The 23,133-nt window shown below is 46.3% G+C and overlaps 1 protein-coding gene across 1 annotated transcript in view; it reads left to right on the top strand.

The window, feature by feature from the left end:
- The window catches only part of BRWD1 (bromodomain and WD repeat domain containing 1), a 1,722,898-nt gene that overhangs the window by 1,017,923 nt on the left and 681,842 nt on the right, over positions 1-23,133 (top strand). The window contains exons 21-22 of the mRNA XM_069202575.1: positions 5,381-5,527; positions 16,666-16,745. Coding sequence (XP_069058676.1) covers positions 5,381-5,527; positions 16,666-16,745 — 227 coding nt within the window. The remainder of the gene's footprint in view (positions 1-5,380; positions 5,528-16,665; positions 16,746-23,133) is intronic.

Raw genomic sequence — 23,133 nt, 5'->3', positions numbered from 1 at the left:
TAGGTCTCTAGTTTTCAGAAATGCACAGGTTTGGTAGGTTTCCCTAGGTGCCGGCTGAGCTAGAGGCCAAAATCTACAGATAGGCACTTCGCAAAAAACACCTCTGTTGTCTTCCAAAAATGTGGATGTGTCCACGTTGCGCTTTGGGGCGTTTCCTGTCGCGGGCGCTAGGCCTACCCACACAAGTGAGGTATCATTTTTATCGGGAGACTTGGGGGAACATAGATTAGCAAAACAAGTGTTATTGCCCCTTGTCTTTCTCTACATTTTTTCCTTCCAAATATAGGAGAGTGTGTAAAAAAGACATCTATTTGAGAAAAGCCCTGTAATTCACATGCTAGTATGGTCACCCCGGAATTCAGAGATGTGCAAATAACCACTGCTCCTCAACACCTTATCTTGTGCCCTTTTTGGAAATACAAAGGTTTTCTTGATAGCAATTTTTTACTCTTTATATTTCAGCAAATGAATGGCTGTATACCCGTTATAGAATGAAAACGCACGTCAGGGTGCAGCTCATTTATTGGCTCTGGGTTCCTCGGGTTCTTGATGAACCTACAAGCCCTATATATCCCCGCAACCAGAGGAGTCCAGCAGACGTAACGGTATATTGCTTTCGATAATCTGACATTGCAGGGAAAAGTTACTGAGTAAAACGTAGAGAAACATTTATGTTTTTTTCACCTAAATTTCAATATTTTTCTTTTTCAGTTGTTATTTTCTGTAGGAAACCCTTGTAGGATCTACACAAATGACCCCTTGCTGAATTCAGAATTTTGTCTAGGTTTCAGAAATGTTTAGGTTTCTGGGATCCAGCATTGGTTTCATGCCCATTTCTGTCACTGACTGGAAGGAGGCTGAAAGCACAAAAAATTGCAAAAATGGGGTATGTCCCAGAAAAATGCCAAAATTGTGTTGAAAAATTGGGTTTTCTCATTCAAGTCTGCCTGTTCCTGAAAGCTGGGAAGCTGCTGAGTTTAGCACCGCAAACCCTTTGTTGATGCCATTTTCAGGGGAAAAACCACAAGCCTTCTTCTGCAGCCACTTTTTCCAATTTTTTTGAAAAAAACAAAATTTTCCCTGTATTTTGGCCAATTTCTTGGCCTCTTTCAGGGGAACCCACAAAGTCTGGGTACCTCCAGAATCCCTAGGATGTTGGAAAAAAAGGACGCAAATTTGGCTTGGTTGGCTTATGTGGACAAAAAGTTATGCGGGCCTAAGCGCGAACTGCCCCAAATAGGCAATAAAAGGCCTGGCACAGGAGGGGGAAAAGGCCTGGCAGCGAAGTGGTTAAACTTGATAGGGACACCTGACGACATAACACACCTCTGTGCCCAGACGTACCAGAGCACCCTGAGGTGACCTGTTGTGGCCTTGGACCTTGCCCCAAACTCACCTTCAGTTGAGGAGACTGGTCCAGTAAGTCATTGTACTCTACTTGGTTTGTAGTCTTTGTTTTCCTTCATTGCATTGCATTCCAGCTTCCTGAAAAATGCACTCTCTACTTTTTAAAAGTTTAAAAATTCATAACTAGAAATGTACTCACCTGACTCTGGTGATCTTGGTATCAAATTACATATACAACTGTGTGTTATTTTTATAAATTGGTGTCGGATTTCTTTGAGTGTGTGTCTCACTTACTGTATGAGTGTGCGCCTTATATGCCTAGCACTACCCTCTGCTCTACCACACTATCCAAAAAGAGCATTTGGGATGATGTTTATGCCTCTGATAGCTCTGGGGAATGCTTGGACTCTTTGCACAGTGGAACTCATTTTGCTCCACTATATAAAGAGCCAGCTTCCTACATATAACAATAAAGGAAATGTAAGGTAAAGAACTGACAATTCTACATGCTAAGACTGAAGCTCAGTAAGTGGTTCTTTTGTGCTGTTAGATACTTACTGTGCAAATGCCTACATATAGGATATACTTGCAAAGGCAGGGTCCGTGGATGTTATACCTTTAATGATGTTATAATAGTAACTCTGAAACGATACTCACAATGGATAAGAAACACCAACTAGGTTGCCTACTCTGTTCACAAATCCTGGTGATCATACAAGAACACACACAGCAGTAACGGCAAGGGTGTAGAACTAAACACAGCCATCCTAGACCAGGAGCTAGCAAGGTTGAGTTTCCAACAGGAAGGAACAGAAATAATGGGCATACTTGGCAGAAAGCAAGTAACTAATTACGCAAGGGAAGTAGAATCTAAGATAAGAGGAACAAGAAGGTAGCAAACTAGAAACTTGAACTAAGGTAAATGTGAAGAAGGTAAGCAATGGGAAAAGGTAAATATAGAAGGAGTGAAAGTTCAAGCGTGACGGATGCACTAAATAGTGATGGTTCAGAAATCACTGAAGCATTGTAGACAGTGCTTGCTCAAGAAACCATGATTAACTGAAGTTCAGGAACTCAGGATAGAAGGGGCTAGTCAACAGGAACATAGCTACAATGACCTGTGTTGAACTGGAGGAAACTGAGGCTTTAAAGAACTTGGGGCCCGATGTACAACACAATTTTGCAGTTATAAAAGGCAATTTCACCTTTTTAAATGGCCTTTCCTAAAGTACCATCCCTATTTTGCTAACTGGCATGCAAATACCGACTCGCAAAATAGGAATTACGACTTGCAATGTGGAAGGGGTCTTCCAAGGGCGTCCCTTCATATTTGCGGGTCTCAGTGGCATGTATGATTGCTTTGTGTCGGCAATTGTGGTTGCAAACCAGTCTCAGTTAACACCAATTTCAAATTGGTGTTAATCCATTCCCACACAGGAAGGGGTCCCCAAGGGACACCTTCCCCTTTGTGAATAGCAGCAAAAAAAATTTTTCAGAGCAGGTAGTGGTCTCATGGATCACTGCCTACTCAAACATTTTTCAAGAAAACTTAATTTTTTTGTTTGAAATGCATCCCATTTTCCTTTAAGGAAAACAGGCTGCTTAAAAAAAAAAAAAAAAAAAAAACTGCTTTATTTAAAAAGTAGTCACAGACATGGTGGCCTGCTGTCCCCAACAGGCCACCATTCCTCTGAGTCCAGCCATTGTCAGTGGGGTCGCAAATTGCGATCTACCTCATGAATATTGATGAGGCAGGTCATTTGCAACCCCATTGGGAATCACAAATTGTGTACCTAACACTGTTGTACATTTTGTTCTGAGACTCGCAATTTGCGATTCACAAACTGATCGTAAGCTGCGAGTCGCAAAACAAAAGGTCGTACATATGGTCTGGGAGTCTGTCATTACGAGCTCCACAGCTCCATAATGGCTTCACTGAATACTGGGAAATTTGGTATCCTGCCACTTCCAGACAGATAAACCACATGGGATGAGCGCCTTTGTGCTCTTGGTGGCCAGAAACAAAGCCTGTCCTGGGTGGAGGTGCTTCACTCCTCCTTCCCCCCCCCCCCCCCCCCCCCCCCCCACTACAGGAACTGTAACACCTGGCGGTGAGCCTCAAAGGCTCAGGCCTCTTGTTACAGTGACCTAGGGCACTCCAGCTAGTGAAGTTGCCCGCCCTTCGTACAAAACCCCACTTTTGGCAGCAAGTCTGGTGGGAAAATTAGGGAAAGCCTAAGGTGTCCAGAGCTGAGGTCAGCCCCCCTCTCCCCCACACACACACACACACACTTCTTGTAAAATCCTCCATCTTAGTTTGGAGGACAGGGACTAGTAGGGTTAGTATGGTGTTGTCCTCCCCAAAGGGAGTGGACACAGGAAGGGTGTAGCCGCCCTCAAGGACTGTAGCCATTGGCTACTGCCCTTTGACCCCCGTAATGCCCCTAAATCCAGGATTTAAGGGCTCGCCTGAACCCAGTTCCTCAGATTCCTGGCAACCTCACAAGAAGAAACAAGGAGGACTGCTTAGCTGAAACACCAGCAGGCAGAGAAGGCGGGAGACAAAAACTGAATGGGCCCCAGCCCTACCGGCCTGTCTCTAGCTTCAAAATCCCTGCAAAAGGAAGCAATGCATTCTGCAGGTCCAGTGACCTCTGCCAAGCCTCCAGAGGACTTCCTGCATCACAGAGGACCTAGAACTCCTGTGCTCCTGTGGACAGCAGGTCTGTCTAAGAAGAAACTACACCTAAGGACTCCAGAACCTCCTCGGATCAGTGTGTGCTGACCACTCTGCACCCAACGCCCATGGCCTGTGTCCAGGTGGCCCAAAGGACTAGAGAGGATCCCCAGATGATTCTGAGCAAGTGCCCACCCTGGGTTGACCTCTTCTGTCATCCACAACGATGCCTGCAGCTTGAATCCAGAGGACCCCCCTGACAGTGACAGCACCAGATGAAGATATCCGTCGCCAAAAGGTACACTGCACCAGCAGCACCATGGCCTTGGGGAATCCGACCTCTGGTGCAGCAACATTCAGCATGCAATCCTCCTCCTTGTCCAGCCTGGGCTTTTCCAGAACTGATCCCCTGGACCCAGCCTGCAGCATCTAAGTGACCCTCGGGGTCCCATCATAAGAAAGCATTAGGAGTCCAACAGTGTTTGCACCCTGCACCCGTCCTCCCCTGCGCCACTGAGGGTGTGTGTTTCGTGATCCTCTAAACCCCCCATGTCTGCCCTCTGAAGTCGCGGGTATTTATCCGGAAGCAGTCCTGATTCCGAGTGCCCCCAGTCTCCATAGGAACCTATGTTAAATTTGCCTCATCTCTGACCTCTGCATCAGGGGGCCCCTAGTTGCTGGTGGGGGTGTTTGGGGTTAACTTGAACCCCAACCTGTGGACTTCCCAACCCCCGGAGACTGAGACTGTAAGACTTGCACTTACCTGCAAATCGTACTAACTTTTCTTCCCCCCAGGAACTGTTTCTGCAAATTGCGCTGTCAACTTTTAAAACAGAATATTGCCATTTATTTGAAAACTGCATAACTTTGCAATTCTAATCAGTGGTATTGATACACATGTGAAATACTCATTTAGTCATGTGCTTACCTGCAACTTGAATCTTGTGGTTCTAGAAATAAATTAACAAAATATATTTTGATAATGACATGCTTCAGGTGTGAGCAGGCTTGCACTTGCCAGCCGCAGGTATGCTGAATTCCTCTACCTGTCCTTGACCTGCATGGTTGTAAATCAAGCAGTGAACAAGGAATTCTAGAAATTTGAGTTTTTTTGCAAGAGCAAACTGGCTTCCACAAATCTCGGCATGGATCTTGAATGGATGAGAATTTTGGAATAGAGTCCAACACGTTAGAATTCATTGTATGTATACAGTGGAAGGGTTGGAAGCTTACTAGAACACTAGAAAGTTCCACAGTTAGGGACATTGTCTCAAGCAATAGAGATTAGGAGTTGGGGATTTAGAATTTCATTTCAATCATATTGATTGAAGACAATATTTATGTTTTTTTTTTCAGATCGATTCTGAAAACACGTCACTAAGATCAAAATGGAAATGTAACTCCAGACGAAGGCATCCATGTTACCGAACTCGAAAAAATGTAGACCAGTTTATTGAATATTCATGTGAGGAAGGGGAGGAAACTGTTCTCTCTACAGATGCGGTAGGTGTATGATTTTAAAGGTGTTAAACTCTAATGCTGTACAGTGTGTTCTACACATTCATAAGGTCTGTACATCTAAATTATCATTTAATCCATTTGCTTCATCCCATTTCTCACTTCATAGGGGATGAATCTATATTTGAGGAGATAGAAAGTCTTGCTTGGCCCAAAATTCATGTTAATTCCCCTGCCTCTTTGTGTAGAACTACACATGCACTAATTCTTTTAGGACATCTCTCCATGTCCTCATGGGACATGTACATCACCTGATGTATTTAACTTGAAGTGCCTGCTAATCTATGCATGTTACATTTTTAAAGATTTTTCTGAAGGATATGACTTTGCAGTTGGAGACCTATTTGTTCCCTTTTGTTAATTGGTCTCTGACTTGCCCAGGGCAGTGATCTATTTGGTTGCAGAAGTTGTTTTTGTTCACCCCAAAATCCACTGTGCCTGGTGGCAGGTTTAGTTGCGTGTAGCTCTAGTCACTAGTCTTTGTGGTGTTCCATCATTTTTCAGTTTTCTAACTGTAGGAAAAAGGCTTCTTGTTGCAGTCCCTCGCCCCCCCTCTTTTTTTGTGTGGTATTGATGCTTACTTGCCTTGCAAGTGTGCTGGGATCCTGCTAACAAGGCCCCAGCACCAGTGTTCTTTCACTAAAAATGTACCCTTGTTTCCACAATTGGCACACCTCTGGCACACGGGCAAGTCCCTTGTAAAAGGTACCAGTGGTAACACGGGGCCTGTGACCAGGGAAGGTCCCTAAGGGCTGCAGCAGGTGTTGTGCCACCCTAAGGGACCTCTTACCTAACACATGCACACTGCCATTCCAGATTGTGTGTGTTTGTGGGGAGAAAAAGGCAAAGTCGACCTAGCCTCCCCCTCAGGGTGCCATGCCCACAAAACACTGCCTGTGGCATAGGTAAGTCACCCTTCTAGCAGGCCTTACAGCTCTAAGGCAGGGTGCAATACACCACAGGTGAGGGCATAGCTGCATTAGCACTATTCCCCTACAGTGCCTAAGTCCATTCTTAGACATTGTAAGTGCAATGTGGGCACATTAAGTATATGGTCTGGGAGTTTGTCAAAACGAACTCCACAGTTCCATAACGGCTGCACTGAATACTGGGAAGTTTGGTATCAAACTTCTCAGAATAATAAACCCACACTGATGCTAGTGTGGGATTTATTGAGAAATGCACAGAGGCCATCTTAGAGATGCCCCCTGTATTTTACCCAATCTTTCAGTGCAGAACTGACTGGTCTGTGCCAGCCTGCCACTGAGAGACAAGTTTCTGACCCCATGGGGTGAGAGCCTTTGTACCCTCTGAGGCCAGAAACAAAGCCTGCACTGGGTGGAGGTGCTTCACACCTCTCCCCTGCAGGAACTGTAACACCTAGCAGTGAGCCTAAAAGACTCCTGCTTCGTGTTACAGTGCCTCAGGGCACTACAGCTAGTGGAGATGCCCACCCCCTGGACACAGCCCCCACTTTTGGCAGCAAGTCCAGAGGAGATAATGAGAAAAACAAGGAGGCGTCACCTACCAGTCAGGACAGCCCCTAAGGTGCACTGAGCGGAGGTGACCCCTGCCTTTAGAAATCCTCCATCTTGGTTTTGGAGGATTCCCCCAAAGGGAATAGGGATATGCCCCCTCCCTCAGGGAGGAGGCACAAAGAGGGTGTAGCCACCCTCAAGGACAGTAGCCATTGGCTACTGCCCCCCAGACCTAAACACACTCCTAAATTGAGTATTTAAGGGCAACCCTGAACACAGGAAATCTGGTTCCGGCAACTTACAAGAAGGACTGCTGACCTGAAAGCCCTGCAGAGACGACGGGGACGACAACTGCTTTGGCCCCAACCCTACCGGCCTGTCTCCAGGCTCAAAGAACCTGCAAAGTGACTCATCCGACATGGACCAGCGACCTCTGAAGCCTCAGAGGATTGCCCTGAACCCGAAGGACCAAGAGACGTCTGAGAACAGCGGCACTGTTCAAAAATAGCAACAACTTTTCAACTTTCTAACAACTTTCAAAGAACTCACTCTTCCTGACGGAAGTGTGAGACTTCACACTCGGCACCCGACACCCCTGGCTCGAGCTCCAGAGAAGCAACACTGCAGAGAAGACTCCCAGGCGTCTGCGAATTCGTGAGTAACCTGAGACGACCCCCCCTGCACCCCTACAGCGACACATGCAGAGAGGATCCAGAGGCTCCCCCTGACCACAACTGCCTGGAACAAAGAACCAGACTCCTGGACCAAGCACTGCACCCGCAGCACCCAGGACCAGAAGGAACCGAACTCCAGTGCAGGAGTGACCACCAGGCGACCCTCTGCCTAACCCAGTTGGTGGCTGGCCCGAGAAGCCCCCCTGTGCCCTGCCTGCACCGCTAGAGTGACCCCCAGGTCCCTCCATTGATTCCTATTGAAAACCCGACGCCTGCTAAGCACACTGCATCCGGCCGCCCCTGTGCCGCTGAGGGTGTGTTTTGTGTGCCTACCTGTGTCCCCTCCCAGTGCTCTACAAAACCCCCCTGGTCTGCCCTCCGAAGACGCAGGTACTTGCCTGTTGGCAGACTGGATTCAGAGCACCTTGTCCTCCATGGGCACCTATGTGTTTTGGGCCCTCCTTTGGCCTCTGCACCTGACCGGCCATGTGCTGCTGGTGCGGTGACTTTGGGGTTGCCCTGAACCCCCAACGGTGGGCTGCCTACGCCCAGGAAACTGAACTTGTAAGTGTCTTACTTACTTAAGAAACTAACCAATACTTACCTCCCCCAGAAACTGTTGATTTTTGCGCTGTATCCACTTTTAAAATGGCTTATTTCCATTTTAACTAAAACTGTGTATGTTACTGCTCTAATTCAAAGTTCCTTACTTACCTGTGTGGAGTACCTTGCATTTTATGTATTTACTTCAAATCTTGAATCTTGTGGTTCTAAAAAAAATTAAGAAAATAAATTTTTCTAAATAAAAATTATTGTCCTGGAGTTACGTCTTTGGGTGTGTGTTCCTCGTTTATTGCCTGTGTGTGTGTGTACAAGTGCTTAACACTACCCTCTGATAAGCCTACTGCTCAACCACACTACCACAAAATAGAGCATTAGAATTATCTAATTTTGCCACTATCAACCTCTAAGGAGAACCCTTGGACTCTGTGCACACAATTTTTCACTTTGAGATAGTATATTCAGAGCCAACTTCCTACACTCCCTTTTATCGGGGTAGTTCTCGACACAGTGCAGTTTCGAGGTTATCCTCCCAACAAACGAGTCCAAGACATTCAGGCTATGATTCCGATCTTTCGGCCTTGGTCTTGGGTTTTGGTGAGACTGACTCTGAGGCTGCTGGGCCTCATGGCCTCCTGCATCCTGCTAGTAACACATGCCAGATGGCATATGCGGGCTCTGCAGTGGGACCTGAATTTCCAATGGGCGCAACACTAGGGGAATCTATCCGACCTGGTCCAGTTCTCAGGGGGAACTGCGAGAGATGTGCAGTGGTGGCTTTTGAATCCAAATTGGGTCCATGGCAGATCCCTCTCCCTTCCCCAACCAGATCTCTATGTAGTGACAGATGCATCACTTCTGGGTTGCGGTGGCCACATGGGAGAGGCTGAGATCAGAGGCTTCTGGTCTCCGGCAGAGTTGGGGCTCCATATAAATCTGCTGATGCTCCGGGCGATCAGGCTTGCTTTGAAAGCATTTCTTCCCTCTCTCAGAGGGGAAAGTAGTGCAGGTGTTCACGGACAATACTACCGCCATGTGGTACTCCAAGAAACAGGGCGGAGGAGGGTCCTGCACCCTTTGTCAGGAGGCACTACACCTCTGGATATGGCTGTAACATCAGGGCATTACCCTGATGGTTCAACATATGGCAGGCTTCTTCAACACCAGAGCGGACAAACTCAGCTGTAGATGGACAGCCGATCACGAATGGCATCTCCATCTGGAGGTGATGCAAGGTCTCTTTTAGCAGTGGGGAGAGCCTTGGTTAGATCTGTTCACCTCCGCAGAGAACGCGCAATGTCAGCTGTTTTGCGAGTTGGAGTTTCCAAGGCGGCACTCGCTCGGAGACGCTTTTTGTCTTGAGTGGAACTCCGGCCTTTACGCCTTCCCATCTATCCCTCTTCTGCCCAGAGCTCTCAAGAAAAACTGGGCCCAAGTCATCTTGGTGGCTCCAGACTGGGCTCGAAGAGTGTGATGTCCAGAGCTATTGAGCAAGTCCATCGATCCTTCACTCAGACTGCCTCTTCGGGCGGATCTTCTGTCGCAGCAACAGGGGGCGGTTCTTCACCTGAACCTGTCTAACCTCTGCCTTCATGTGTGGAGATTGAGCGGCTACAGTTGATGTCATTTGCCCTTCCACCCGAAGTCTGCAATGTTATCTTGGCAGCCAGGCGTCCATCAACTAAAACTGTATACACCTGTCGTTGGAATACATTTGTGGCATGGTGTACCAACAAATCTGTTGATCCCCTTTCTGCCCCTCTGTCAGAGGTTCTTCTGTTCACTCCTTCTTTATCAAAAAAAGAGAGGGACTGGGAGAATTATGGTCCAGTGTACGGTCTCCCAAGACCTGAACGTATAAATAGAAGAAGTACACTGTTCCAACGTATATATATGCATGGTAGAGAAGAGTCAGTAGTTTTAGGAGAGCCCTCAAACATCTCCTAGGATGCCAAGTTTTATCACTGGGCAATCTCCTCTTCAGACCGGTGCTGCAATGTCTGGCGGACCACCCCAAAAATGGTGGTGGTACTCTACCGAAGATTGTGTAACAAATATAGTTAGGTCTGAAGTGAATACTGACTGTGAGAAGGAACGTAGGAGAGACAAATTAGTTAAACTTGGCTCTGAGCCTTAAGCATCATAATTTAATGAATCAGGGAAAGGTTCAGGCCAAGATTAAAAAAGAAACGGGGAGTGAATGCGGGGAATAATGTCCTACTGCACTCCATAGAAAGGAAAAAGGTAGTCCTAACATATTCTGGTCAACATGTTTCGCGTCTCTACGGTCAAAGAATGATCCCATGACGCTTCATCAGGACCGTTACAGCTACTTCTTCTATTTAAATAAGCAGTAATCAGTGCTGTGAAGTCACTTACTGAGTGAGGACTATTCGTCAACATCGATTGGTCAATCAGTCACCCTGCATGAAAGTGAAAACATAGACATTCTTTAGAGTTTAAGTAGTGCAGAGGGTGATGCATGCATTAAAACCCAGGTCCAAGGTGTGGCACAGACGGACATAACACGAAAGGCTTACCATCCCATAGTAGAGAATAGGCATCATAGGAACCCGCAAGCCTCAAACCAAAGCAGAATTACTCGGTGTAAAAGAATTGTATTGTAATGCATGGATAGAATACACATTGGCAGGTTATTTCTCAAAAAGGAGAACAATATGCACAAACAATAACTTAATTTGACTGGCACTCGTATCTAAAACATACTGATACTTATAAAGCTGGTAAAATAATATCATCATGACCCCTCAAGAAGAGTTGATCACTGTTAGACCACTATGTACAACAGCTTGTTGATAATTGTGCAGATAAAGGGATTGTATTGAAGACTCCAGCAACTCTTTAAAACAGGGAACGGTCGTCAGTGTCTCAGAAGTAATGAAATTATCAAGGGGATAGAAAGTATGTCAAGGACTTAAGTCTTGCCCTGGTCCCTCGGTGAACCTGCCCTGAGCTGCGCGCCTGAAGACCATCACTCTGCGCGTCGGGGGACTTAAAATAATCGGTAATCGAGGCGCGAAGACTCACGTCTGCACCGGAACCACTCAGTGATTGGTCTAGTCCGATCCTGGTCATAAAGATCAAAGGTGGACTAGTGTCGAGTTAGGCGGTGGCCATCTTACTAGTAGTGACGTCCTGCCAATGCGTCCACAAGTAAAAAAGTGGTGGCCATGTTGGTAGTAGAGGACAACACCGGAGGTGGATCTTTAATGAAAAAACGTTGATGGCAGCCATATTGGGGGTACAAATATTAAAATAAACCACAGAAAACTTGTGTGGTTATTATATAGTGAATGAAAGGGAAATATTCTGCCCACATAGTACACAATGAACATGCCAGAAGTCCCTGGAAGCTTATAGGGGACAGGTAATAGTGAAATAAACATATTACTGCAAACCGATGCAAATAATAAGAGAACATAAACGCATCGGTCAACATAGGAAAGGCATAGGCCCTCATTCTGACCCTGGCGGTTCCCTACCGCCAGGGCCAACGGGGGCGGGAGCACCGCCGACAGGCCGGCGGTGCTCCCTTGGTCATTCTGACCGCAGCGCTTTGGCCGCGGTCAGAACGGGAAAACCGGCGGTCTCCCGACGGTTTTCCACTGACCCTTAGAATCCTCCAAGGCGGCGCAGCTCGCTGCGCCGCCGAGGGGATTCTGACCCCCCCTACCGCCATCCTGTTCATGGCGGGAAAGCCGCCATGAACAGGATGGCGGTAGGGGGGGTCGCGGGGCCCCTGGGGGCCCCTGCCGTGCCCATGCCCATGGCATGGGCACGGCAGGGGCCCCCTAACAGGGCCCAACTAGGCTTTTCAGTGTCTGCGATGCAGACACTGAAAAGCGCGACGGGTGCTGCTGCACCCGTCGCACGCCTTCCACTCCGCCGGCTCGATTCCGAGCCGGCTTCCTTGTGGAAGGCGCTTTCCCGCTGGGCCGGCGGGCGATCTGAATCAGATCGCCCGCCGGCCCAGCGGGAAAGTCAGAATACCCCTCGCGGTCAATTGACCGCGGGGCGGTATTCAGGCGGATTCCGACGGGCGGGCGGCAACCGCCGCCCGCCTAGGTCGGAATGACCACCATAATGTCAGTGGTTGTCAAGTCAGTGAAAAAGACCATTTGCTACAGCTCAGTTAAGATGAGAGTGCACCAAGGGATCTCATTCAACCCCTCGCTAGATGTCTTGAGTCTGAAAACCCAACGTTGTCTGTTTTAAATAGATACTTAAGGTCATTGTTATTATATCTGGGCATCTGTAAACCGATCCACCACAAATCATCAGGCCATGGTTCGCTTCCAAAAAATGCTAGCTTAATTTGGTGGTAATACGAGAACACCTGATGTTGCTCCGATGTTCATTGATTCTGTGCTTCACAGGTCTAGTCGTCATACCAATGTACTGTAAATTGCAGGGGCAGGTGATCATGTAGATACACTGTTGTGTGTTGCAATTGGTATGCCTATTTAGATGCCAGGTGCCAACATATTTCAAGTCAAAATGGTCAGCCCGTTTAGCCAGGGGGCAGACGTTGCAGGAGCCACACGGGAAGTGCCCGGTATCCAGGGGTAGATTCCATAGAGTGGTCTGTTTTGGCGTATCCTCTTGTTGGCGTGGACGCGTATGGACAACCAGATCTTTAATGTTGGGTGACCTTCTAAAGGCAAAAAGGGGCCTAGAGATCTGGGTACCGCCACTCTGTAAAATGCTGCAATGTTTATTAATAAGCTTTTTCACAGTGTTGGACAGGGGGGTGTATGTAGATACACAAGTCAAACGAACCTCTGCTTCCTTCACCACAGGTGCCAGCAATGTCTCCCTGTGGTTATTCTGAGCCCTCTTATAGGCCAGGTTAATGATGTTCTTAGGATAGTGACGATTATGTAGTTTGTGTTTCAAATCAAGGGCCTGGATGTCAAATGATTGGACCGAGCTGCAATTGCGACGCAGCCTCAGGAATTGGCCTACAGGAAGATTATCACGTAGGGCCTTAGGATGATGGCTGTCGTACAATAGCAAACTATTGCGGTCGGTACTCTTGTGATAAGTGTCGGTAACAAGTTTACCATTGACAATCCTGATCATCAAGTCCAAAAAAGAAACTTCGGTGGAGGAATTATGAGCTGTGAATCTCAAAAAGGGGTCCAAGGTATTGACCCAGTTAGTGAAAGGCTCGACATCCTGAAGCGGACCTTGCCAAATAATGAGAATATCATCTATGTATCTCCGCCACAATTTGATATTATCATGGAAAGGATTAGATGTAGGTAAAATGAACATTCTCTCGAAGTGGTACATGTACAAGCAGGCCAGGCTCAGTGCGAATGTACTACCCATGGAAGTTCCTCGAATCTGGTGAAAAAGAGAATCCTCAAATTGAAAGAAATTCTTCGTCATGGCTAATGTAGCGCATTGCATCACAAAATGTACAGGGGTCGATGAAGATCAAGGAACTCTGGAGAAGGGCAGACTCCACCACTCGTAGGGTGGCTTCCTGGGGAATATTAGTATAGAGGGCCTCTACATCCAAGGTGATTAAGGCCTGGATTTGAATAGTGGAATTGACAGTCTCAATCAAGTTGAGGACATCCTTGGTGTCTTAGATAGGTGCTGGAATCTCTCACCAAGGGTTGAAGAAAACAAATCACAAAAAGTGGACAAGGGTTCCAGAACCGAGCCAATACCTGATACAATGGGGTGTCCAGGTGGAGGGAAGATACCCTTGTGGATCTTAGGTAGGCAATAAAAGTATGGAGTGCGAGGGTGAGCAGTATTCAGGAACTCAGCTTCCTTAGGGGAAATCCAAGCATTGTTACGGGCCTCTTAAATCATACTTCTGATCTGAGTCTGTAAATCACTGGTGGGGTCACTAGCTAATGGTGCATAGTACGTAGTGTCACTCAGGAGGCGGAGGCATTCGTACCTGTAGTCAGAGGTATCCATGATGACTATAGCCCCTCCCTTGTCGGCTGGTTTTACCACTATAGATTGATCAGTGGACAGAGTTTTCAAAGCATCCCTTTCAAGTGTAGGTAAATTAATGAATGGTTGTTTCGGATGGACCTTTTCGAGGTCTGATAGGACAGCTTTTTCAAAAGCCAGAACCTCGTACGGAAGAGAATGTGATGGAGGGACAAAGGTAGAAGGTTTTTTTTAAACCGGTGCCCTCAACTGTGGGAGGTTCTGGTTGGTCCTTAAAGAAGAAATGAAGGCGGATCTTTCAGAAAAATTGAGAGCGCTCGCAATTTAAGCAAAAAAAGTCCTCAGACGGTGTAGGTACAAAACCTAAGCCTCTATTGAGGGATCTTGATTTATGTACTCCTTCTTTAGCCCAGCAGGGCTCTGCTCTGGGCACCCTTAAAGGGTATTTATTTGCCATTTCAGCCTTTCTTAGGCTATCTGATCACTCTTTAAATCTCCTATTGTGAGTAGGTTCCTAATCAAATCATTAACATTTATAAAGCGCGCTACTCACCCGTGCGGGTCTCAAGGCGCTAGGGGAAAAAGGGGGGGTTATCGCTGCTCGAACAGCCAGGTCTTTAGGAGTCTCCGGAAAGCGGAGTGGTCCTGGGTGGTCCTGAGGCTGGTGGGGAGGGAGTTCCAGGTCTTGGCCGCCAGGGCTCACCCATTTATTTCCTCCCACTCCATTTATCATGCCTCAGTGGGACCTTAATCTTGTACTTATTTGATGTGTACCCCCTTTGAGCCAATGCATAATTGTCCCTTGCGGCTCCTCACCTTCAAAACTGTCTTTCTGGTCGCTATCACCTCTGCTGGCAGGGTGGGTGAGCTTCAGGCCCTTTCCTCAAAACCTCCATACTTTTCTGTGCTCCCTGACAAAGTAGTGTTGCGCACTAGAGCTTCCTTCCTTCATAAGGTGGTTACACCCTTTCATGTAGGCCAGTCCATCACTTTGCTTACCTTCTACGCACCCCTATCCTTCCCATGAGGAGGAGAGACTCCATTGTCTGGACCCAAAAAGAGCATTGGCGTTCTACCTCAGTCGTACTAAAGATTTCCGGGTGGACGATCAACTCTTTGTTGGGTATGTGGGTGCGAAAAAAGGGAAGGCGGTGCAAAAGTCTACCATCTCTCGATGGGTGCTTCTTTGCATCAAAATGTGCTACGCTTTGGCCAAGAAGCAACCTCCTGAAGGCTTGCGTTCTCATTCCACCAGATCAACTGCTGCTTCCACTGCGTTAGCACGCAGAGTTCCTGTCCTGGATATCTGCCAGGCAGCTACGTGGACATCCATGCACACGTTTGCTAAGCATTACTGCCTGGATATTCAGGTCAGTCGAGATGGCTATTTTGGTTGTTCGGTCCTGCAGGACTTTCTAGTATGATCTTGGCTCGCAGCCCACCACCGAGGATGGCGTTGCTTGGGTATATATTCTAAGGTAAGGAATCTGCAACTAGAAGTCTTTATCAGATCTACAAGTTACTTACTTTCGGTAACAAAATATCTGGTAGAGACATATCCTAGTTGCATATTCCTTACCGCCCACCCATCCTCCCCGCTTGCGAACGGATTTCTAGGGACAGGGATTCCTCCTTTTAGGTCCTTAGCTCTGGCACACCAATCTCAGTGTTCTTAGCGCTCTGCGCTCTGGCGTGGAAAGTCGTTGAAAGAAACTGACGTCATTGCGCGAGGGCGGCGTCTATGTACTACTCCTGATGTCATCACGGTGACCACGATGCCTACGACGCCTGCGAAGTCGACTGACGCCACCTACCGACATGCTAGAGTATTGCTCGAAGAAAATTCCTCAGATCCAGTCTGACGCCTGGGGGAAAATTCTAAGTTAAGGAATCTGCAACTAGAATATGTCTCTACCAGATATTTTGTTACCAAAGGTAAGTAACTTGTACTTTTAGCGCAGTGATGCGGACACTGGCCTTAAAGTGTTTGTTTAACCACCAATTCGTGGTACTTGCTAGTGCTAAAAACTCCCCTTGAGAACTTGTAATGCATGCGTCATTTGCAGACATTTCCTCCATCTTCACTCCTTGTGTATGAGTGAGGAAAATTTCCGCAGCCCACCCCTTCCTCAGACCTTTAGTAACTAATAGGTGCCTATTGAGGGGGGGAAAGGGCAGACCATTGGAAGGAACTACAAAATGTAACCTTCGGTTTTTGATAAGCACGTTTCTTTTTTCCTTCATTCTTTGATCTCTTAGCTTGGATTCCAGTGGCCACCACAGGGCAGTAAAATGGACAGCCATAATGCTGATCCTAATTACACTGGAGCTCGTAGTGAGGGCCTAATTTGACATTCCTCAAAATTAAGAATGTGTTGCGTCAAACTGAATTGGTGGGAATGGTAGGACATTAATATGCTTTATTCTTTTACAATAATCTTTTTATATTATTTTATTTTTTAACACCCAGAATGATGAAATAATAGACCAGAGTGGATCTGTGTGCTCCAATGAAGAGGATGAATGGGGAAGCGCTTGTAATAGTTCAAGGTAAGAATAAAAGTAACAGTTTTCTTAAATTAAAAAAAAATTGCGTGGAAAAGGCGGGTACTTACTCAGATCACATTACTCATTTTTTTACAGTCCATTTTATCCCTAAAACTTGCAGCCGTGATGCTGGAACTATTTTCAGAGTGTGGGTAGTTAAGTGATTATTGTAAACACCATACCTAAACTGACTGTCAAAAGTGGCAAATGCTGTTAGATAAGTGCCATGCCTCTATTTCTTGTTCCTATATCTCACAGGAGTGGTAACCGTGACATTGCAGCCCTTAAAAGATCACATATTCAATATACCTGTTCAGAGAGTGGCTTCCTTCTGATGAATACATCTGCCTATGTATTCTTCTACTTTTATATGTCCTCGGGCGCCACTTTGTAGTGGCGTTCCTAATCCCCTAGTTTGTGCTGGCACAATCTCTTCATCAAATGCAGTGCAGTTGTGACATCATTAAAGCTACTTGTGAAGAAACGGGGTATCATCAAATTCCGCTTCATTTCGGTAAAAAGTGTACCATAAAAACACAATACAAAATATTTAAAAAGGTAAAAACATAAACACACATTAGTTTTTTTTTTTTTTTAAATAAAACTTTAAAAAGCTGCAGACATTCGGAGCAGAACAGGTTACGTATTAGTTTAAATAAGTCTACAAGTGTGGTCGGGAGCTTACAGTGTGTACTATACAGTGATACATTTGTCTAAAATATGTTGTTAGTCATACAATATAGCACACAAACTATAAGATTGCTTTTCCCACTACCAATGTATGTTACTGAGATTTACCTTTTAGGATTCCAAGTCGAAAAGGCCAAATGGATTCAAAAACATTTGCCAGGGAACATGCCAATAGCACAGATGGATCCTCAAAGCTGGTAGACCGTTCCTAAGGCCCATAGATTTACATAAGGGAATAATCCAACGTGCCCCTTGTTTGGTATACTCTGGGCATTGGAAGAGAACATGGATGATAGATTCTTCATTCCCGCAGCCCATTGGGCATACCTTAGACTTGTTAACTGAGTTGGGCCATTTATAGGTTAAAGTACACAAAGGGAGGGACCTTATTCTAAATCTGGTATACAGAGCACGTGCAAATGGAGAGAGTAGGCTAACCATGTAATGCTCGAACTCAAAGTGGCATTTGATTTGTGAAAAAAAATGCCAGTCATGGTGGAAAGAGAAGCTTCTGCCAGATGCAATGTTTGGACATTTACCCAGTAGGCGTCCTTCAAAATCTGAGTGGTGTTTTTCGGGATAGAAAGAGGGTCTGTTCAATAATTCCCCAGCCCAAGGATGGAGAAAGTCCGCTCCACATAAATACACCACTTGATTTTAGTAGTAGAGCGGGTGCTCACCAGACTGCTCAACCCAATTCTATAAGGGGTGAGGGTGTCTGATGACCAAACCCGAATCTAATACAAAAGTGGCCTTAGAGCAGCAATGTGGGTGATAGAAAAAAGATTTAAATCCATTCGAATTGGCAAAGTTGGAGTACTAGTGGGAACCCTTAACAACATCTTTAAGAAAGAGTTTTCCACTTTTTCTAAGACCTCCAGGTTACAATGGCCCCATAATTCAGCTCCATATAGGCCACCCCCTTGCTTGAGATTTATAAATTTCTATAGCGGGGGTAATGGCAAATCTGGGGGACCTGGCAGCAAATCTCGCAATGCCACCCACCCTTTGTTTCAGGCACATCGATGATTTCTGCAAGTGGGCATGACATTTGTGAGAGTCTTCTAATTTTAGCCCTGGGTAGTCAAAGGCACCCACTCTTTCCAGTATGACACCCTCCAAACAAATATGTCTCCTCATTTTGTGCTTTGTGTCCCCAAATACCATGTACTTAGTTTTATTTGAGTTGATTTCTAGGCCATGATCTTTGCCAAAGGCCACAAACATCATAAGCAAATTGGTAAGGCCAGTGGCCGTTTGTGATATTAACAGTGTGTCATCTGCAAATAAGAGGCATGGGAACATTTGCCCTCCCAATCTAGGGGCATCATTGGGACATTCCATAAGATAGGGGATGCAAGCATTTATACATAAAAGGGAAAGTGTGGGAGCCAACACACATCCCTGCCTCACGCCACGATGTGTGGGAATCTCCGATTTTAATTCCCCTTTCGGGCCCCAGCGAATTCTAGCACAATTACCAGTATAAAGATCTCTAATTATATTTATCATGGGACCAGGAACTCCCACTCTGCTCATAATTTCCCATAGCTTTGGCGTGGAACAAAATCAAAAGCAGATTTCAAATCTAGAAACGGGGTATAATATATGCTGTGTGTAGGAAGTTGGCCTGGTGTGTGGTGGACACTTACGGTGTTGGTACCTTATACCAGGTCCAGGCTACCCCTGTTAGTGTATGAAGACAGTGTCTAGGACGCCAGGGTTCTTTGGAGGTAGCTGTGGTTGAGCAGCCAGGACTTACCTAGGAGGAGTGCAAAACACTTTACTTTATTATAGTAACACTGAACTAGACTGCTTGTAGGCAGTCCCACGTCTGAAGATAAGTATACACTGTGTATGTGTATATATATATATATATATATATATATATATGTTCGATGGCATGTGTAGCTGCAGATACACATGCTGTGCATATCCTGACATCTAATGTTGGTCTCGGAGTGTTACGAGTTGTTTTTCTTCGAAGAAGTCTTTTCGAGTAACGAGATCGAGGGACTCCTCCCATTTCGGCTCCCTTACGCATGGGCGTTGACTCCATCTTAGATTGTTTTCTTTCCGCCATTGGGTTCGGACGTGTTCCTCTTCGCTCCGTGTTTCGGTTCGGAAAGTTAGTTAAATCTCAGAAAATTCTATGGTATTGTTTGCGTTCGGTATCGGGTTAGTTAACGCAGATCGACACCGAATTAAAGAAGAGCTCCGGTAGCCCTTCGGGGCTTCTACCCCCTGGCGGGGCCTGGTCGGCCCGACCCCATGCGTCTTCAAGGCTCATGGAACGAACCCCATTCCGCTTCTGCCCCGAATGCCATAACAAGTATCCATACACAGATCAACATCTGGTCTGTAATTTGTGTTCGTCCCCCGAACAAAAAGGCGATACTTGCGAGGCCTGTCGGGCATTTCGGTCGAAGAAAACGCTACGGGACCGGAGAGCACGAAGGCTTCAAATGGCGTTGGCGCCGCCAGGACACCACGACGTCTAGGAAGAAGAAACTTTCTCCATTGCTGACTCGGACGAGCCCGAAACAGAGCAGACGCCGAAAACCGTGAGTAAACCAGCCCCGGCCAAAACTCACATCAAAATCATGAAGGCCCAGGGGACGCCACCGCCGGCAGGCCATGGCTTAACCCGTAAAATCGGTGACCGTCCATCGGCACCGAAAAAGGGCACACATGTGTCGAAGTCATCAGACTCCGGTCGAGATACCGGCACAGAACATACTCGACACCGAGACCCTGGTTCCGACCAAACTCGACATCGAGATACCGGCACCGAGAGATCGGAACACCGAAACCGAAAAATTAGCTTCGGAGCCGAAAAAGACAGTAGAAAAAGTTTTGGTACCGAAACATCCAGCTTCGGAGCCGAAAACAAGCTCCTACTCCGAAGAACAATGCCTTTCAGCACAACTGCAAGCCCATAAATTTGGACAAGAGCTAGAATCAGGGGAGCCAGATTATACACAAAGAAGGCTCCATATTCAAAAGGATACAGGGAAAATAAGAACTCCACCTCCTATAAGGATGAAAAGGAAACTTGCTTTCCATGACAAAGAAAAACAACCACAAACAAAAGTGGCAAAAGCAGTAACTCCACCTCACTCTTCGCCACAACCAAAACCACACCACTCACCGCAACCGTCACCAATTGCAACACCCCCTATGATGCAATCTCCAACGCACACAGGGATGAGCCAGGATGACCCAGATGCATGGGATCTCTATGATGCGCCTGTATCAGACAATAGTCCAGACTGTTACTCAGCAAGACCATCACCACCTGAAGACAGTACTGGCTACACGCAGGTGGTGTCCAGAGCAGCGGCTTTTCACAATGTGGCACTACATGCTGAACCCATCGAGGATGACTTTTTATTTAATACTTTGTCGTCGACACACAGTCAGTACCAAAGTCTCCCAATGTTACCAGGGATGTTGAAACACGCGAAACAAGTATTTCAAGAACCCGTCAAAGGCAGAGCCATCACACCTAGGGTGGAGAAAAAGTACAAGCCTCCCCTACAGACCCCATGTACATCACACAACAACTGACACCTGACTCAGTAGTAGTGGGCGCAGCACGTAAAAGGGCTAATTCACACACCTCTGGAGACGCACCACCACCCTACAAAGAAAGTCGAAAGTTTGATGCTGCGGGAAAGAGAGTTGCAGCACAAGCGGCCAATCAATGGCGCATTGCCAATTCACAAGCTTTGTCGAGATATGACAGAGCTCATTGGGATGAAATGCAGCACTTTATAGAACATCTGCCCAAGGAGTTCCAAAAGCGTGCACAACAAGTGGTGGAAGAGGGCCAAAGTATCTCGAACAACCAGATACGATTGCAATGGATGCAGCTGACACAGCTGCAAGAACTGTGAATACAGCGGTCACTATTCGAAGACACGCATAGCTACGCACCTCCGGGTTTAAATCAGAGATCCAACAGGCTGTGCTTAATATGCCTTTTAATGGACAGCAGTTGTTTGGGCCGGAAGTGGACACAGCTATAGAGAAGCTGAAAAAGGACACTGATACGGCCAAGGCCATGGGGGCGCTCTACTCCCCACGGAGCAGAGGCACATTTAGGAAGACACAATTTAGAGGGGGGTTTCGGGCCCAAAGCACAGAACCCTCAACCTCACAAACCAGACCCACATACCAGGGCCAATATCAAAGAGGAGGCTTTCGGGGACAATACAGAGGCGGACAGTTCCCTAAAACTAGGGGAAAGTTCCAAAGCCCAAAGACCCCTCAAACTAAACAGTGACTTCAGTGTCACAAATCCCCAACACAACACCAGTGGGGGGGGGAGACTCACAGTTTATTACCAGATTTGGGAGGAAATAACAACAGATTAGTGGGTCCTAGCCATTATCCAGCATGGTTATTGCATAGAATTCCTACAATTACCACCAAATGTGCCTCCAAGAACACACAACATGTCCAAACAGCACTTAGATCTATTACAAATAGAAGTCCAAGCGTTGTTATAAAAAGACGCAATAGAACTAGTACCCAACCATCAGAAAGGAACAGGTGTTTATTCCCTGTATTTTCTACTACCCAAAAAGGACAAAACTCTGAGACCCATCTTAGATCTCCGAACACTAAATCTTTACATCAAATCAGATCACTTTCACATGGTGACACTTCAAGACGTAATCCCCTTGCTCAAACAACAAGACTACATGTCAACTTTAGCTCTCAAAGATGCGTACTTCCATATACCCATACATCCTTCACACAGGAAATACTTAAGGTTTGTAATCCAAGGAGTACATTACCAGTTCAAAGTGTTACTATTCGGGATAACAACAGCACCAAGGGTATTTACAAAATGCCTTGCAGTAGTAGCTGCACATATCAGGAGATAGCACATACACGTATTGCCGTATCTAGACGATTGGTTAATCAAAACCAACACTCAGGAACAGTGTCTTCAACACACAAAATACATCATAGAAACCCTTCACATACTGAGTTTCTCACTAAACTACCAAAAATCACACCTACAGCCGTGTCAAATACAACAATACTTAGGAGCAACAATCCACACAAAAAAAGGGATTGCCACTCCAAGTCCACAAAGGGTACAAGCATTCCAAAACGTAATACAAAGCATGCACCCAAACCAGAAGTATCATGTAAAATTAGTGATGAAACTACTAGGCATGATGTCCTCATGCATAGCCATTGTCCCAAACGCAAGATTACACATGCAACCCTTACAACAGTGCCTAGCAACACAATGGACACAAGCACAGGGTCAACTTCAAGATCTAGTGTTGATAGACCGCCAAACACACACCTCGCTACAATGGTGGAATCATGTAAATTGAAATCAAGGGCGGCCTTTCCAGGACCCAGTGCCTCAATACGTAATCACAACAGATGCTTCCATGGTAGGGTGGGGAGCACACCTCAGCCAACACAGCATCCAGGGACAATCAGCAGAAACAACTTCATATACATCAGCTAGAACTACTAGCAGTGTTTCTAGCCTTGAAAGCATTTCAACCGCTAATAGCCCACAAACACATTCTTGTCAAAACAGACAACATGACAACAATGTATTACTTAAACAAACAGGAAGGCACACACTCATCACAACTGTGTCTCTTAGCACAGAAGATTTGGCATTGGGCGATTCACAATCACATTCGCCTAATAGCGCAATACA

The sequence above is a fragment of the Pleurodeles waltl genome, chromosome 8, assembly GCF_031143425.1.
Source record: "Pleurodeles waltl isolate 20211129_DDA chromosome 8, aPleWal1.hap1.20221129, whole genome shotgun sequence".
Classification (NCBI taxonomy): domain Eukaryota; kingdom Metazoa; phylum Chordata; class Amphibia; order Caudata; family Salamandridae; genus Pleurodeles; species Pleurodeles waltl.
This window is presented reverse-complemented; position numbering and strand designations above follow the sequence as displayed.